This window comes from Pteronotus mesoamericanus, unplaced genomic scaffold (genome assembly GCF_021234165.1).
Source record: "Pteronotus mesoamericanus isolate MK-2021 breed Mesoamerican mustached bat unplaced genomic scaffold, CSHL_Meso_final contig_24, whole genome shotgun sequence".
Classification (NCBI taxonomy): Eukaryota; Metazoa; Chordata; class Mammalia; order Chiroptera; family Mormoopidae; genus Pteronotus; species Pteronotus mesoamericanus.
Genome location: NW_026555100.1, coordinates 5,406,884 through 5,424,934, shown reverse-complemented (window position 1 = coordinate 5,424,934; position 18,051 = coordinate 5,406,884). Strand labels below are relative to the sequence as shown.

General features: G+C 48.9%; 1 protein-coding gene across 24 annotated transcripts in view; it reads right to left on the bottom strand.

Annotated features, from left to right (window-relative positions):
* The window catches only part of CAMK2G (calcium/calmodulin dependent protein kinase II gamma), a 55,315-nt gene that overhangs the window by 24,731 nt on the left and 12,533 nt on the right, over positions 1-18,051 (bottom strand). For all 24 annotated transcript variants that reach the window (XM_054572556.1, XM_054572562.1, XM_054572559.1 and 21 more), the window contains exons 3-12: positions 17,762-17,821; positions 10,326-10,380; positions 9,388-9,453; positions 6,042-6,114; positions 5,788-5,890; positions 5,273-5,356; positions 4,733-4,827; positions 4,128-4,250; positions 902-985; positions 611-653 (exon numbers count right to left, since the gene is read on the bottom strand). In XM_054572556.1, the coding sequence (XP_054428531.1) occupies positions 611-653; positions 902-985; positions 4,128-4,250; positions 4,733-4,827; positions 5,273-5,356; positions 5,788-5,890; positions 6,042-6,114; positions 9,388-9,453; positions 10,326-10,380; positions 17,762-17,821 (786 nt within the window). The remainder of the gene's footprint in view (positions 1-610; positions 654-901; positions 986-4,127; positions 4,251-4,732; positions 4,828-5,272; positions 5,357-5,787; positions 5,891-6,041; positions 6,115-9,387; positions 9,454-10,325; positions 10,381-17,761; positions 17,822-18,051) is intronic.

The window sequence follows — 18,051 nt, the reverse complement described above, 5'->3', positions numbered from 1 at the left end:
GTCAAGTGTGATTTACGAATTACTGGTCCCAACTTTCCTAATTCCTCATGCAAATTTAAGCAAGTGCCTTTCCCTCCATCCTGCTAGTCTCTATTTTTTTCACTTTTACAGCTAATATCACAGAGAGTATTTTAAGCACAGTTGCTGTAAAAGGTTTAAACATCTGGAATAATTTCTATTAGTCATCTCTACTTAGACACAATGAAGTAGAGATCATCCCAGTCTGCAAATTGCTGGTGGTGACTACAAGATTCACTGCATCTCATCTCTTTCTTTTCCCCAGCTCATCCTCCAATACCCCAGAGATAAGCTAACATCTTAAAGTGCTAAGAGTTCTTCAGAAAATTAAATAAGAATTCCCAGGGATAAGGTCAATGGGAGGCTGGGAAGGCTCCTCCTTGGGAGATTCTAGGGAACAGAAATCATAAATTTGAACCCAAGTAAATGCCCCCAGAATATCAGGTTGCAGGACCCAGCAGCAGTAGGATCCTCAGCATCTTGGTCGAGGTGCTGCCGGAGACGCCCAGCACCAGGATGGCAGGGCATGGCAACACCCTGTTCTGACCCACTCACCTCAGTAGAATTAAAGTGCACGGCTGGGAAAACATACCTGAAAAGTTCCTGGAAACAAGCATGGTCGTGAGGATGGCACCCTGGGGAAAGAAGAGGGTCCTATGAATTCAATCAAACTCTAGAAAAGCGTCGCCTGGTCTCAGGCAGAGGGCAGCTGCTGGCGAGAGCCTGAAGACATCAAGTCTCTCGAGATCCCCAATATGTACAACTTTCATTGCTTAGCTCCAGCCAGGAGAATAGCATAGCTTCCTTCTGTGATGGGGCAGGGGGTGACTCTCAAAAGGTATGATTTCAGGGCACCAGCAGCCCAGATTCTGGCAAGTCTCACCTTCAGTTTTCTCCGGGCATTGAACTTGCGCAAGCACTCCACGGTCTCCTGACGATGCATCATGGATGCCACTGTGGACCGTTGCTGGAAACCAGACAGACAGACCTGTGAGCCCCCAGCCAGACCCTCATCCCCTCACCACAGTCCCAGCAATGACGGCCATGCATTCAGTCACCTGCATTGCTCAGAAGATAAAATGAGGTTATAGATGAGAAAATGCTTTTAAAATAAAAGTACTGCCCAAAACTCAAGGTTATGTAAGGACAAGAATCTGAACGTGAAAACACCACAATATTTGAGCAGGGTGCCTGAGAGGGCACTCTCATCCTCTCTGGGAAATGGAAGCTAAGGACTTAGAGAGCGTCCTGTGTGTTGTGATCTTCACGCGTGCACTCCTTTAGCAACTGCTACTGAGCACCTATGGAGTTCCAGACCCCGAGCAGTGAGAGCAGCCAAGGTTCCTGCTCTCTGCACGGAACGTTCATTCCTTCCAGCGAACTCCTCTTAACATACCCCACAGGACCTCAAAGAAGCTGCGATCTGAGAAGTGAAGGATCTTTCTTCTGAAGTATCAATTCTTTTTATCATTCAGGAAGGGGGTTTTTCTTCACTGTATGACTGCTAACTTCCTTCCTCCTTAAACAGAGGCCACTGGACATGATATACATCTCCTCGATGACTCGGCAGCAGCCATACAAGAATCCGTTACTACACGGCATAGCTCAGTGATGTCCTCAGGGGCTACTGAGATATACAGGATAGTGGAGAGTGGGGCTTGCGAAACGACCCCCAGAACGTATTTCCCCCATTCTTGAGCGCCCATTTTTAAGTTGCTCACCACCTTTGCTGTTGCTGTCTTGGCCAGCCGGCTCGAAAAATAACACCTACCACGTGCAGCCTGACGCCCACAACCCCAAGGGGCCACCCTGCACTGTGCCCCACATCCCGGGCCTACTCCCTTTCCTGGTTCCCAAAGCAACTCTCCCAACCTTCTCTCTTACGTTACCTCCTCGAGAGTATAACTTCCCCACAAAGAGAAAGGAGAGCTCATCAAGACGGAACTTCAACTTCAACACCCTCGCCCTCAAGCTGACTTTCACCCACCGGGGTCTCAGCAGCGTCATCCCTCATATCCAGTGCTGAGCCCTCAACCTGGGCTTGGGAGCTGCTCTCTCGTTCAGCTGTTCAAGCCTCTGCTTCCTCAATCAGCTAATAATTTTAACCCCTCACTCCCGATGATATTCTTCTATACAGTCTATACATCATAGTCAAACTTCTCCTTAAACAAAAATTTAAAAACTCCCTTAACCCACCTATTCTAAGTAGTACCATTTCTTTCTCCCTTCACCCCCATTCGCTCTTCACCTCACTGAAAACAGGCTACATCCGTCTCTCTCACCCCACTGCCTCTGTTGGTAAAATAACAAAATGGTGGCCTCTAACTGGTCAGAGCCAATGGACTCTTTTCTGTCTTTATCATGGACTCTCTGAAGCATCTGATTACAGATGCTCCCTTACGGAGACCTCATGTTTCTGCTCCTCCTTCGACAACGGAAGCTCTCATTCTCAGTCCCCCTTGCAGGCCCCGCTAACTCTGTCATGAAATGCTGAGGTTTACTGGCCACGTCTTCTCTTAAATAAGGCCACAGCAAACGTTTGACCAGCATAGCAGTAATCCTGTCTATTTCCACAGCCTCAATACTACCTGCACAGAAACGACTACAACCTGCATTTCCAGTTTTTAACTTTTCTAACCTCTAGAACCACGCTGCTCACTATCCACTGAGTGCCTCCAGTGGAAGGTCCTTAGACACTGTAATTCAAAATGTATGAAACCAAAATCATCATTATTTTCTCACAAACTGGCTCCTCTTTCTGGGTTTCTTCTGGGTCAGTGAATGGTACAACCCTCCATCGGGTATCAATTCAAAACGTGGCAGTCCCCATAGAACCCTCTCTTTACTCCCCAAATCCAACTGATTACTAAATTCTTTTGATTCTACCTCCCAAATATCTCACATTTGTCCTCTTCTTGCCATACTGCTCATTACAGACCTCATCTGGTTTTGCTTAGACAATTACGACAACTTGCTGAGCTCTCTGCTCCTCAGCCTCTTTACTTTTCAATTCCATTTTCTACACAGCCTCCAAAGTGTTCTTCAAATGGTTCCCTATGTTTTCAGAATAAAATCTAAACTCCGTAGGTAGAAACTTCTATGGGCTTCATTCTCTTGTCCTTCTGTAGCCGTATCTTCATCAAACTAACACTCCTTAAACTTGCTACAATTTCACCCTGGCCCAAGCAAACCCCTGTCTGCAGGTTATCCTCCTGAGGAACTCCTAGTCACCTGTCAAGAACCAGGACAGGGCTCACCTCCTCTAGGCAGCCTTCAGTAATCCCACTGCCCATCAGGGAAAGCAGGTGCACCTAAGCACTCATTAGATTCTTTTACGTACTTGTCACATTGCAGAGTCTATCTGTTTGAGTGCCTGTTTCCTTAGATAATCTTTGAGATCTTTGAGGGAAGGGGCCATGCCTCATTCTTCTTTTTATCTCCAGCACCCACATGGTGACGGACACCAAAGCGGCATTCAGTGAACACAGGAATAATAAATAAATGCATCATGGCTGTCTGAAGGCCTAACTATAGCAGATCCTCTGCTTTGCTTGAAAACAGATATTTCAGCTTGATAGAATTATATATAAAAACAGAGTATGTTGACCCACATTGATAGTCTAGAGGGCTCTCCCAAGGTAAGCTTTAAGACTGAACTTCAGGGTACTCTTTTTAATTGCTCAGAGGCCCCTTTTGTTTCTGTGGACTCTCAGTTACATTTCCTTTAGAGTTGTATGAGAGCTGAATCTGAATATGCACCCTAAGTTTGGCAACTCACTTTGGGTTCTGCCAGCTGCTTTCTACTGTCAATTACCTACAGTCTGCAACGGTGAATCTATGCTCTCCTCAAGATCAGAACTAAATCACATCTGACAAGTGAGTGGGAAAGAGACAGATAGAAGCCAGTTAGCCCCATCTGCCTCCTCGAATCCTTCCTGGTGATGTTTATTGACCCTGGGCCCCACCCAGCCCCCCTCTCTTTCTGATGAGTCCTTGCTCAGGGCACAGAATAACTGTCCTCTGCTCATGAAAAGATGGGTAAGGGGGGTAACTAAGGGCATAGTGAGGGCTGAGGGCTGACATCCTCCATCTCAGATGAAGACACTTACGCAGACCCATGGATGCTTGAGAGCCTGGTCAGCTGTGATACGTTTTGCGGGGTTTATGGTCAGCATCTGGTTGATCAAGTTCTTGGCTTCAGGGGTCACCGTGTCCCACTCTGGTGATGGGAACTAAGGAGCAGAAACGGGGCAGGAGAAATATGAAATTTATGAGCCTCACATGCTGACAGGTAGGCTCTGTTTTCATGCCAACTCCTATCAGGGGGACACTCTGTGCTACCTAAAGCTGCACGGCCCAGGGAGACAGAGTAATCATGGTTGGAAAGCCAGAGGGTGAGATCAGAGCAGGAAGGGGACTCCACCGTCTTCTGGTTGGAGTGATTCAGCGATGTGCCCTAGGTCCTACTGCCATGGAGGGAGCTTCCAGACCCCATCCCTATGTTAGGCAGCACATCACATCTCCACGCCCGAGTGTCAGTGGGCTCCTTGATTTTACAGATACTAAAAATGGCTGTGCAAAACAGTGGCTCCCTGCGACAGTGGATGGTGAGAATGGCATGCCCGTCCCTGGGCTTTCAAAGTCCCCAACCCTCCCTGTATCCCACCCTCTCCCTTGGACAGAGCCCACAGTGTGGGAACAAACCAATCCTTACATCATAGGCTCCAGCCTTGATCTGCTGATACAGCTTGTGTTGATCCTCATCCCAGAAGGGAGGATATCCGACCAGGAGAATATATAGGATGACTCCTATGAGACAGAACACAGGTCACTGGGGTGAGTCACCTACTCTGCTGAGAAGCCGAGAAAAGCCACACAGGGCTCAGAACCACCCAGAAGGTCAAGGGCCATACCACAGACAGAAGTGGATACCAGACAGCAACGCTGTGCCACTAGCCCTTTCTGGTATGCTTCAATCCCCGTGACACTGGGCCACTTCAGGGATTTCTTTAGGCAGAACACATCCTCAAAGGCATGGACAAACCCCTCTGCCAAAAAGATGGCATAGAATACATCCGGTACTTGGGGAGAGAGTGCGATGGAATAGCCATCCCAGGAGCACTAGAGCAAACACCGTGGTTTCATATGTACCAGACCCTTGTGGAACCCGCAAAGAATACCCATGTCTTTTTCTCGCCATCACTTGAAGTCAAGGGCCCTTAACACCAAAAAGCTGAGTGTGGAATGGGCTTACCGCAGGCCCAGATATCCACAGGTTTTCCATAGGGATCTTTCCTCAAGACCTCAGGGGACAAGTAACCTGGGGTGCCAGCAAAACCTGTAGCAGAAAAGAGGGCAGAGGCACACTGAACCCACTTTCTCTCTCATTAAATCCACAGCAGCAATTTTCCCCAAGTCCCTTCTTATATCTGATGCTTTTGCTATATAAGCTCTTAGCACAGCGGCAGCAAGAGATGACAGGCTCAGATTCTTGTCCTGCCCGGAATCCAAATCATAGGGCAAGTCCATGTGCCTACCAGGAACTCACTGTCCTCCCCAGAGGCAGCAAGACCGCAGCACTGACAACAGCTAGGCTCACGGTATTGAGTCACGTAGGGCCAGAGGGGAGCTCTGCACCCTCCCTCTCCTCCAGTCTCTGAGGAGGCCAGGACCATTAAGGGTCTGGCTTCTAGTTCCGAAAGAGGAAGGCAGATCAGGAAGAGGAGGAAGGGCGGGGGCTGCATTCCAGGAAGACAGGGTCACTCTTACCAAACCAAGCCTGCTGCTCTCCCTGTACTTCGATGGCTAGGCCAAAATCAGCCAGCTTGACTGCAGCACCCTTGCATTTACTCGCAAGTAGCAGGTTCTCAGGCTGTATGGAGAAAAAGATAGAACCTTGTGAGGCTGCCACCGCTAGGCCCAGAAGGAGCCTAGCTTGGGTGGGCCCTCGCAGTACCACCATCTGGCACTAGGTGGCAATAACACCCCACAAGAAGGAGGCATAGGGGGAGCCTGAGCAGTACCTTCAGGTCTCGGTGGACAATGTCATGCTGGTGGATGTGGTTAACACTCTCCAGAATCTGATGTATACAGTGGCTGCAAAAGCAGAAGAAAAAGAAATGTCAGTGCATGGTTAAACCACCTCATTCACAACCACATGCCGTAGACTAAAGCACGTAGCTCAGGTTTACAAGTCCACAGAAAATCACTGAACAGTAAGTTAGAACCCCGACTGTGGACATCACCTAGTTTAACCTATTTTACAGAAGAAGAAACTGAGTCCCAGGCAGATTAAGTGGTTTTTCCAGAGTCTCTCACTAGATAACGGCAAAAGAGCAACTAAAACAGGGTCCACCGGAGTCCACCATGCCGCCTCAGACTGTAAAGGCCCAACACAACCCACTCTGTTTTCAAGATACTAGAGAGACCCCAGGCCCCTGAGAAGGGGAAACCATCCAACCCCTTCCTTTCTCCTCTTTTCCCCACAGTAACTCTGTTCAAGAAGAGGTGTGTAGTCACAACTTAGGCTGGAGAGTCCAACTAAACCTGAGTTGTTTTGGGGTGGGTACACTTATGTTTATTTAAACATTTATTGAGTGCCTTCACGCAAGAACCAAGCTTTATTGTGCTTGGCACCACACAGGCTATAATGATGAGTAAGACCCAGTGCCTACTCAGCCATCTAGTAGGGGAGATAAAATGAGTACACAGACATCTCTAGGAAACAATGTAATACTCTTTACATTGGGTCCAGACAGGGTACCCTAAGGAGCATTTCTTTTTTTTTCCCCCCTTAAATTTTTTATCCTTACCTGAGGATATGCTTATTCATTTTTATAGAGGGAGGAAGGGAAGGAGAGAGAGGGAGAGAAACATTGATGTGAGAGGGAAACATCGATCAGCTGCCTCTCATGTGAGCCCCAACCAGGGAGCAAATCTACAATCTAGGCATGTGCCATGACTGGGAATCAAACCCACAACCCTTTGGTTCATGGGATGACACACTCCAACTGAATCACACTGGCCAGGGACCTAAGGAGCGTTTCTGATCATGATTTTGCACAGAAAAAGACAAATTATAACAGAGTCACATTATGATGATTTTTTTTTTAAGATTTCTCATAATTTATTGTGGTTATAGGCCATTAATAATGAACCATGTTGAAATAAAAAGGTGGAAGATTATCTAAGTTTTAAAATATTCATACTATTTATAGCTTAACATAATAGACACTCTTTCTGTAGGTAATTAGGCTAAAACCACGCAGAGTTTAGTAAGTGTATGTATTAATTGTCCGAGCTGAGTCCTGAATTAGCTGCCCAACTTCAAGTCACCCTGCCCCACTCTCAGTCAGACTTCTGGCAGACTGTGCTGACGATGTAGAGCAGCGGTGAAAACTGGGGGACAATTTTGTCTCCTAAGGGACATCTGGCAATGCCTGGAGACATTTCCGGTTGTCACAACTGAGGGGGTTGCTACTGGCATCTAGTGGGTAGAGGCCAGGGATGCTTCTAAACCTCTACAGCGCACAGGAAGGGGGGGGTCCCACAACAAAAAATTATCTGGCTCCAAGTGTCAGTACTGCTGAGGTTGAAGAATCCTGGCCTAGAGAATGGGGAACCCAGACAGGGTACTACCAGGTATACGGGGCAGACTTGCAGTGTCTGGGGGCGCTGGGCTGGTGACCTGAACTTACTATTCTTTCTTTAAAATCTTATACTCAGGCTTCCACAAGAGCCAAAGGGGCTTATGAGGCTCCAGCCTCCCTACAGGATACAGCCCAAGACTAGGCCAAAGAGACTTTAAGACGGAGCTGAAGAGGCGAGTCTCCACAGAAATGTATAATTAGAACAGAGCCAGGCTAGCAGGGAGAGCCTTCTGGCCAAAAATGGCAAAAGTGCGAAGTGTCCCAGCAGGGCCAGGCCAAGCCCACTGGTACAGTCACACCGCCCCCCCCCCCCCCCCCAGCTCTCCCTCCTCCCCGCCAGGCTCCCTGAGCTATCACCACCTCCTCCCACCCCACAGCCTGGTCCTCCCCTGCTGGCACTGGAATTCATCTCCCCACTTGAGAATTTTTCCTAAGGCAGAAGCATCTGAAATTGATCAGCAAATACTGGCCACTCTGTTGAGAAATTGGTGAGGAAGCTGTGCTCCCCCACTCTCCAGAGGCAGCCGGAGCTGCCACATGTGCCAGAGAAGCTGCAGGCAGGATGATCAAAACCAGGTTGTAAGGACATCACCCTCAAGAGAAAACTTGGGCTAGGGAGGAGCCGAGGCAGGAATGGCAGGCCAAGCAAGCGCCCAGGGCTGTGGTGTGGGAGGAATTCTGCTGTGTCACATGAAGGAGCTGCCAGGGCTTCCATGGAGGGCCTGGGGCCAAGAGGTGTGGCAGAGGAATGGTCCTCTGGCCAGAGGAGCCCCCTCCTCGGGACTGGTCATGGTGGTCAAAAGACTACATGATGAAGGCTGAAATCTCCCCAAAAGGTTCCTGGATGATTAACTCTTTGGGATGTAAACTGTGTTTCTCCATCTCTGGGCCATCCCCAGCATGCCTTATACATAGTAGAATTTGTCAAAGGGAAGAAAGGGGATAAGGAGGGCCCCTGGGCATGTCGGCAAGTACACAGTAGTGCAAAGGAAAGGTACTTTTGGGGTGATGGGGTAAATGAGACTTGTAAGAGCTTTGCAGGAAAAAAATAAAAAATAAAAAAGGAACAAAACCTGCCCTGGCTGGTGTGGCTCAGTGGATTGGGTGCTGGCCTGAGAAGTGAAAGGTTGCAGGTTTGATTCCTGGTCAGGGCACATGCCTGGGTTGCAAGTCAGGTCCCCAGCTGGAGGCATGAGAGAGGCAACCAATTGATGTTTCTCTTGCACATCGATGTTACTCTCTCTTCCTCCCTCCCTTTCCCTCAAATAAATAAATAAATAAAATCTTAAAACAAAAAGCACCCTGGCTGGTGTGGCTCAGTGGATTGAGTGTCGGCCTACAAAATGAAGGGTCACTGGTTTGATTCCCAGTCAGAGAACATGCCTGGGTTGTGGGCTGGGTACTCAGTTAAGAGCCTGCCAAGAGGCAACTGATTAATATATCTCTCACACAATGATGTTTCTCTCCCTCTCTTTCTCCCTCCCTTCACCTATCTCTAAAAATAAATAAATAAAATCTTAAAAAAAAAAAAAAAAGGAAGCTGATCCACAAGTGTTGAATTTTAACTTTTTGTATCACCCACAGAATGCATCCCGAGTTCAGCTCTATAGAATGTTTGTCCAGACACAAGCTCTTCCCCAAAGACTACTCAAATAGACACAATGCCTGGTCCCCTAAGATGACCAAGACTCACACTTGAACCACAGGGCCCTCATCTCACCTGGCATCAGCTTCACTGTAGTATTCTCTGGCCACGATGTCTTCAAACAGCTCTCCGCCAGTAACACTGCAACCAACAGACAAAGAGAGTCAGAGGAGGCAGGCCAACTGGCCAACCCCAGCACCCAATAGGTAACAGGTCATCCTGTAGAACAGCTTTTAAAGAAATCGTAACTCTGTGTGCATTTCATCCAAGAGCCCAGAACACACTCAGTCCTTCAGCGACATGGGGCTTCTCCTTGGGGTAACATGGGCCCTCCCTTTCTTCTACACATTTGTGTTTATAATCTACCTATGGCTAATACTCAGGCAAAGATGAATATTCAGGGATCTAAGAGAAAATAATTGACCTCAGGAAGTCATAGATTTGAGACCAACATAAACATTAAGATACAGCTGCCCAAAAAGAACAGACCTACTATTTGAAGGTGAAGAATAATGAGACTACGGACAGTGACCCCACCTTGAAAATACCAAAGAGGCATTTCCAGGAGGTGAAGAGCCACTTTTAAGATATTAAACCACAACCAAAGTGGACAAGAGACCAATTGGAGCCCAGTTTACAACTAATAAAAGCTGCCTTCGAGTTCTCAGAATTTTTAAGGTCATGTAAACAGCTGCGTTCTATTTCTCTGCTAAGGACAACACACCAAGAAACAAGAAGAAAGCATCTGCACAAGGTGTGCTGCTGAACAGACTGCGACAGCAATGCCATCATGGGGTTTGGAGCCCGGGGGTGGGGGGCGCACTGAGTGAGCAAGGAGACCCCCTCAGCAACATGCCCCCTATCAGAGGAAGTTCAAAATCAAATTCCTCCCCTCCAGCAAAGGAAAGAGACCCTTGGCAGAGGCCGAAGACCTAGTTTAGGCCTTTTTCCAAGACTTCATTTTGAACTAGCTGAAGGGAAAGGCCTTCACACCCTCAGAAAGTGGCACTTACAGGTCAAACACGAGGTAGTGAAACCCTTCTTCAGAAATACTGTCATGGAGGCGCACTGCAAGAGAGGAGATGGGACAGACATTAACAGAGAGAAAACCTGGAAATCTTTTCCTCTCCTCCTCAGCAGCCCCACCCCCCACCCCATCCTGCCAGCCTCACAGGGTGGGCTGCCTCCTGAAGGAGTGGCAGTGAGCAGTGGCGGCACTCCTCAATCCAAGCTTCTGCAGCCGCGGAGCAGAGACAGCCAGACCCCAAGGTCACTGCTCTGGTCGCCACCTCTGACTGCCTCAGATGTAGGCGAGAGAGAGAAGCTTCGCAGACAAGACGGAGGATACATGTGTCACAGTGTAATGCACAGAAGCAGTAGTGGCGCTCACCACAGGGGGCAGAGAATGACAAGATGGGAGAGCCTGAGAGCTCCTTCAGAGGAGTAATGGGAACAGAAGAATTACAGGGAGAAAAAAAGTGGGAGAGGCCGAGCCCAGCAGGAAGGCACGTGGAACGAGGATGATGGATTGTGAGCACGGGAGGCAACGCACAAGTTCAGGCAAAGACAACAAGAACCGTTATATTAAGTGCTTATTATGTGCCAGGTCTTGTGTAAGCCTCTTCGCATACATTTCTGATTCTACGGGCATTTATTGAGTGTGTACTACGTGCCAGACCCTGTGCGAGCTGGTTTAGAGATTTAGGAAGGACACAGAGCCTGCCTTCAAGTTTATTCTTTCTGACGACCACCGTGAGATGAGGACACAGGAGGTTCAGGGACATAGTGTATCTTGCCAAAGGCCAAACATATCGTGGGTTAAGATGTGAATCCAGCTCTACCTGTCTCCAAAGACTGGTCTACACTACTGCTTCCTATAAGACATGTGGAGTGGCCCACACGCCCAGGCAATAAAGTGATGGAGCCAGGGAGAGAGATCATGCACAAATGCATCTACAACGATGTCACAGATGGGTCTGGGAGGCCACCACGTGGAGCGAGCTATGACAACTCACAAACTGCAAGAGAAGGCTGGCAAACAGAACCCCTTCGCACTCCTCTTGGGCAAAAAACCAACCTAATGTCTTCTAAGGTCTTCTCCTCAAGCTTCTGCCCACAAAGCCACCTCTGGATTAAATGCCAAGCTCTGAGCATCATTCTAATGCAAACAACGTGATGCTTTGGCTGACAGTCTGGCTGTTCCTATCCCTTCCCTCACCTGAACCAACCTGATGGAAAACCTCAGTTGCAAAGGGCTCCCTCTGTTTGACTTTCGCCCCAACCCTCAGCAGTTTCAGAAGCACCTCACTGAGCACTTCAGGAATGGCCAGGCACCAAACTGACGCGTGAGGTTCTTGAATCCAAAGAAATCACCGTTTTTCTCCCTTGGCCTGCCCAAGGCTGCCACCTGCCCCAAAATGACAGCTTCCATTTCCAGCGTCAGAGCGTTTCATCAGGGCTGAGGTGCTTCCCCACGTCCCCTCCCACCAAAGTAAGATCAGCCAGAACAGAAAACGTAGGCACTAAGCCATCGCCAGGGCTCTATGGTTCCCCTCCCTTGACAAATGAGGACTCAGGCCTGCCACGCTTTGAACCAGGGCCTAACGACCGTTTACACTTCCTATTGCCTACCTTATTTAATCTGATTTGATCACTCAACGCCAAATCCACTCCAAACGGAGTATTTCTATGATTTACCAATGGGATCAAAGGCAGGTGGTACTTCTAAAATCACTCCTCCTCAAACCATTCTTGCCTGTCTGTGGGCACACGAGCTCCTGCTTCTGTGACCCTCTGCAGGTAACAGAAGGAAGGAGCCGCAGCGGGACCCCTGCCTCCTTCCCACCCTCACCAGCCCAGGCGTGCTGCCGCAGGCACCCCCCCCCGCCCCCCGGCCCTGCCACCGCTCTCCTCACTGGGCTTCTCCGGTCCAAGTCAGTGCTGCGTGCTGAGTCCTGCTGTGGCTGCTGCTCCCTCGCTTCCAAAAGGACTTTCCATTTAATTAAAAATTTGCTATTAAAAAGCATTAAAGTGTGTAATACAAATAATCCCCTGGAAATCAGCTGTCCCAGAAGTTAAAATCCAGCTTCGTTAGGGACGTGACTAAGAGCAACAGGGTGGCGGGCTCGCAGGACAGCAAGCACAATGCTAACAACCACTCCTGGGGAGTCCTACTGCCTATCCTGCCTCCCCCGAACCCTCGCCCCAAGCCTCCCCAGCACAGCACAGCACAGCAGGGCTGAGAGCAGGGCAGGAAGTGCGGGCACCTGCGCCTATGCCGACAGGGAGTCACTGGCACGTGCCCTTGTCCAGGAAGGCCACACACAGAGCCCAGGTGGGAAGAAGCCGGGCAGGGAATCAGGGGGAAGACTCACCCTCCCAGGCCCCCCAGCCCAGAGAATGGCCTTGCTGTAGGCACCAGAGCAAGGCTCCACGGAGGCAAGGAAGGATGGGTACGGAAGGCCCATATCTGAACAAGACTGGTATCGTTTTTGTTTTTCCATTTGTAAAGAAAATTAATAGGGAACTGAGAACAAGAGGAGAAACTTGACTGCACCATTCTAAGAGCCTACCTAGCAGATTCTTAATAATAATGATCCAAATTATAGAAAACTAAGACTTACTGGAGCCATTTCTATGTGCTAGGCCTTGTGCCAAGTGCTTTACACATGTTATTTTATTAAATTCTCATATTAACTTTGTGGGGCAGGTACTTCTATTACCCTCATCTAACAGGAGAGGAAACTGAGGCTCCAAAGAAAGTCACACAAAGTCATACCAAGTGGCAGAACTCAAACGTGAAGCCAAAACAGACTGACATCAAGATGCTTGATATTATAGAATTGCCCATTGGGGAGTCACTTTCTCCATCCTCTTAGGCAAAGGAGCTCCAACCTGTCCCCACTAGCTCTGGCCATTCTGATTCACTCATTAACGTCCATTTGGCACTTTCTACGCAGTAGGCGTGGCTGTAAATGCCACGGATTCGGCTGTGAAGACAAGAAACCTGGCCCTGCCACCACGGAGCTTCAGGTGAACTGGGAAGACAGGCTTTAAACAAGCATTCACACAGGCATGTACTTAAGCACTACGGTGCTGAGGGCTGTGAGGTAGGAGTTAGGCATGCTAAGGATGTGTGCAATAGAATAATCTGACCCCAGGCCCATTCCACAGTAATCAGAGGACAAGAAGGCCAAGGAAGGTCAGACCAAGCCTACAGACTGGAAGATCTGGGAAAAGAAGTATAGTGTTTAGTACAAAATATTACAGTGATAAGCCTAATTATTGTTTACAAACTGTAGAACAAAGAACAGACAAAGAACACTCAAATATTTTTACTTGATTTTTAAAAGAAATTTTTTAAGGTTTTATTCATTTATCTTTAGAGAGAGAGAAGAAGGGAAAGAGAAAGAGTGGGAGAGAAACATCAATGTGTGTTGCCTCTCACACGCCCCCCACTGGGGACCTGGCCTGCAACCCAGGCATGTGCCCTGACTGGGAATCGAACCGCAACCCTTTGGTTCTCAGGCCGGCGCTCAATCCACTGAACCACACCAGCCAGGGCTACTTCATGTTTCATAGCGTCAAGGTATGAGAAAGTCACAACCCAATCATGGCTATTTACAATTCTTTAAAACCACACAACAACATGCTATGTTTTAACTAATGAACCATGGTCAAAAAGCACTAAAAAAAAGTGTCATTGTTAATATCTGCAGCAAAGCATAGTAGGAAGGAGGCCCTGTGCCCGGGGACTGGTGCCGGACTGAGGATGCCCCCCAAGGTGTTGAGGAGGGATTTAGGAGCTGCTCAGTTATGATCCAACATTTCCTTCTTTTCGTTTTCAACTATTTTTGCTATACACTTACTGGTAGCTGAATGGATCCTGGGCCCAAAGGCAGCCTAGTTTGAATACCTTGTGAACTGAGTTGGGCCTGGGGGTCTAGCAGAGATCATTTCTGGTCATTGGAATCTGTTTTCATCTCCATTTATTTCCTAGACCTTGTTTTCTGGCTGAACCCTCTCACAACAACTCCACGAAGAAGCGCAAATGACAAAACGAAGGCACAGGCAGCAAAATAATGTGCCAAAAGTCACAGCTACTAGCCAGCAAGTCCCCCGTTCAAACCTGGACTTGACACCAAAGCCACAGACCGCTGCTTCTCCACATATATGATCCACATGCCAGCATCGTGAGCATCACCTGGAGATGTGAGGAAGCTCCATCCCAGACCTACTGAATCAGATCTGAATTTTAACATGATCCCAAGGTGATCCACGAGCACATAAAAGTTTGAGAAGTGCTGCTCTAAATCACAAGGCTGGACTATGATTGAAACTGCTGGGGCAGCTCAGCACGACGAAGGAAGACAGAGTCTATTCATCAGAGGAATTTAGGGCAGGAAGCAAGCAGATCATAGGTGGAACACAGTTCACTCAAACTTTAGACGATTAGCACTCCTGCTGTCTCCTCCTCTGAACTCCACTCCTCTGGCCACTCTGCTAGGGCTGTTTTAGGTTCTGCAGTACACCTCAAAGGCCCTTCTTCTTCTTTTTTTAATTAATAGACTATTTTTTTAGAGCATTTGGGTTCACAGCAAAACTGAGCAGACAGTACACAGAGCTCCCACATACCCTCTGTCCCTACATATGTACCACCTCCCCCACTACCCACCTCCCCCACTACCCACCTCCCCCACCAGAGTGGTACAATTGTTAAAATCGATGAACCTAATGACGCATCATCAGCACCCAGAGTCCATAGTTTACATTAGGGTCCTCTCTTCCAACAGGCTTTGCACTCCTGGGACAGAGCATCTACTAGGGAATAAAGCTGGGGATGCCTGACTCCTTGCATCAAATTCCCTTCTGAGTCTGACAGCAACCAGAGTTTGACCATCAGCTCTTTGCTCTCAGCTTCCTCAACTCTGAACCACTCTGAGCTGATCCACTGGTACCCTTGCAGGATGGAGTTAAAGAGCCTGAAGCCAAAAGGGCCATAGCTCTAAAGGATAAAGCCATGGGGTATCGAGAGGAATAGTCAATTAGGGGGACAAACTCCATCCTTTCCTGCCACAAGCCGGGTCAGGATCCATGGCAACCCCGGCCTCCTGGACCCACAGCTCCGCCACAGCTCCTGGAGTCCTGGTTCCCAGCGGAAGCCAGACAGCCTGGCCAGCCAGCTCTCCCAGGACACAGTCCTGGCTCACCCTTTCTCTCCCTGTCCTTGATCCCAGAATAGGGCCTCAGATCAACATCCCTCAGGATCTGGGAGCAATCATGAAATGGAAGCACAGTTCTAGGCAATCGGACGCTGGCAAGTGAGTATGACTTGCCTGGCCTTGCCTGGGTCTTGCTGTCTCCCTAACAGAGCAGACAGAAGGCTAGAGTAGATTGTCTCTCCATCTGCCTTAACTCTTGAGTTGGGGGCAGGTGGTACAAAGAAAGGGCTACCAAGCCAAGTAAAGTCTAAAAGGTCAAAAAGTATACTATTTAATTTCTAGAAATAAAATTTTTAAAAGGTTAGGGCCCCCCCACCCCCCGCAGTTAGAATCCCATCTTTGGTCCTCCCTGGTTGGTTCTCAGTTGTCTTTATCCTGCCTCACCTCCCCTACCCCTCATTCTCCTTCCTCCATGAGGATAATCCATCACTACTCCGCAAATTGGTCCTAAGAAGCATAAGGAAACAAAGTTGCTGACCTCAGACCCTGAGACTGAAAACTAGAACACCAAAATGCCCTGTGCTTGTGGATGGCTTTAATTACCCAGGTTTTTCTTCCTGTTCTAGAACTTCTAGGTCAGAGGTCACAAGCTCACAAAGCCTACAGGCACCGCACAGGCAGTGTAAACATGACGTAACTGGGAATGGCAAGGACAGGGGCCAGTGGGCTAAGAGGCCTCACTGCCCAGCCCCAGCTGGTTCTGGCCATGCACGAAAGTGGGCTCAGCTGAACCAAGCCTTTTGATTTGAAAGATGGGGGAACAGAATTTTTTTCAAAATGTAAAATCTCATTTTTAAATACTGACTGGCAAATAATAAAAGTATTTTTAGACCGCTCAGCGAGCCAAACTAAATATGCCTGAATTTGTGACTGCTGTTCTAGGTGTTCCTCTTGGTTGTCTCTCTCCTATGCTGGTCCCCACCATGGAGTTTTCAGGTGTGAGTCTAAGTTCAAAAGATCACCCAGGAGCCTCAGAAGTTCCAAGCCCAGGACTGTCGGCTGAGAGCTGTTGGCTCCGTGGAACACACTACACCCGGCAAAGCTGAGCACTCGAGCGCTGGCTATGCCAATCTGCTTCAGGTGTAATCCAAGCTACTGATTGCGATCTATAAAGCCCTGCATGGTTGGGGTTCTGGTTACCTCAGAGCTGCTCCTCTTCCCTTGGGCTGGAGTACGACCTCAGTTCTCCCACATAAATAGCTCACGTGAAATATCCCAGCCCGAGATCTGGGAAGCCAGAGGCTGAGTAGTTCTGGAGGAAGCATCAAGCTTCAGCAAGTTGCTTCACAGCCCCGGCCGCTGGCAGAGGACAGCGGGTGGCCTCCGGGGCACTGAGGGAGCCCTGACATTCAGGCCATGCCTGAGGAGCACAGAACACATGTGTTTTTTTGTGATGACTCAGGGTTTTTAGAGAGAACCCGGGAGATGCTCCCTGCTCTGCCTGAAGTCAACACCGGGGTTTCTGCTCAGACACTGCAGTCAGCCCAGTTTCTATCCTCCCTGTGAGGAGCACCAAATCAGGGCCAACGCTTTTGGCAAAGACTATTTCGGCTGAACAATGTAAAACTGAGCCGGAGTGGGTTGTGGCAGGCAAACCTCCTCGGGCTTTAGAACAACCAACAATGTGCTCTTGTCCCCCGAGTCAGGGTGGGAGCAGGGAGAAATCCTCTTCATTTTTTCTCCTTCCCCATCTGAGTGGCTCCTGCCATCCCTCCTCCAGAGAAGCCAGGCGGGTGGGCAGCTTGCTTTCCTGGCTCTGGGGAATATAAACAGGAGCACCATGGAAACCCCCAAAGTGTGCACGACACTGCAACAGGAACAAAACTCTTTCAAGTCCAGAAACAAAATCCGGACCCTCTTATGATAGTCATGGAGGGCGCCCGGGGAGGGATGCTGGCAGGCTACTGGCCCAGAACCTCACACGCTGAGGACCTTGGACCTCAGCCCAAAGTCGGAAGGAGGAGGAAAGAAAGGGTGTCTGAAACCTGCTCCAATACCTCACGTCCCAGCCCTGGGATGGCACTGTAGGTACGAAGACTCCTAGCTCTAAAAACTACAATGTCCCAGAATTCTGAGCAAGACATGGCTGTTTCCCCACTTGGGAAAAACAAGACACCAGGAGCAAAGGCCCAGGGAAAGAAGTCGTTCCAGACACAAAAGCAGTGGCTCTCTGTTCTCCACCCCCTGCTACAAAACGCCCAAGAAATATTCTATACAAGCACACTTACCAATGTTTGGATGTTTTAAAAGTCGGCATATCCGGGCCTCACGTTCTAGTTTCTGGTGATCTAAAAGCAGAGGAGAGAAACCAAAAGCCGTCAACCATCCCTTCTATTTGTGGCCACCTGGCTATTCATACTTGTTCACTCTTACGCACCAACTACGCACGTTTTACAGTGCACTGAATTAATGCAGCAAGTCACAGCAACCCCGGAGACAGGCGCTATTACCACGCTTTCCAGATGAGGAAATGCCTTAGGAAAGCACCTCAAACTAGTGAGTGGCAGAGCCAGGATGT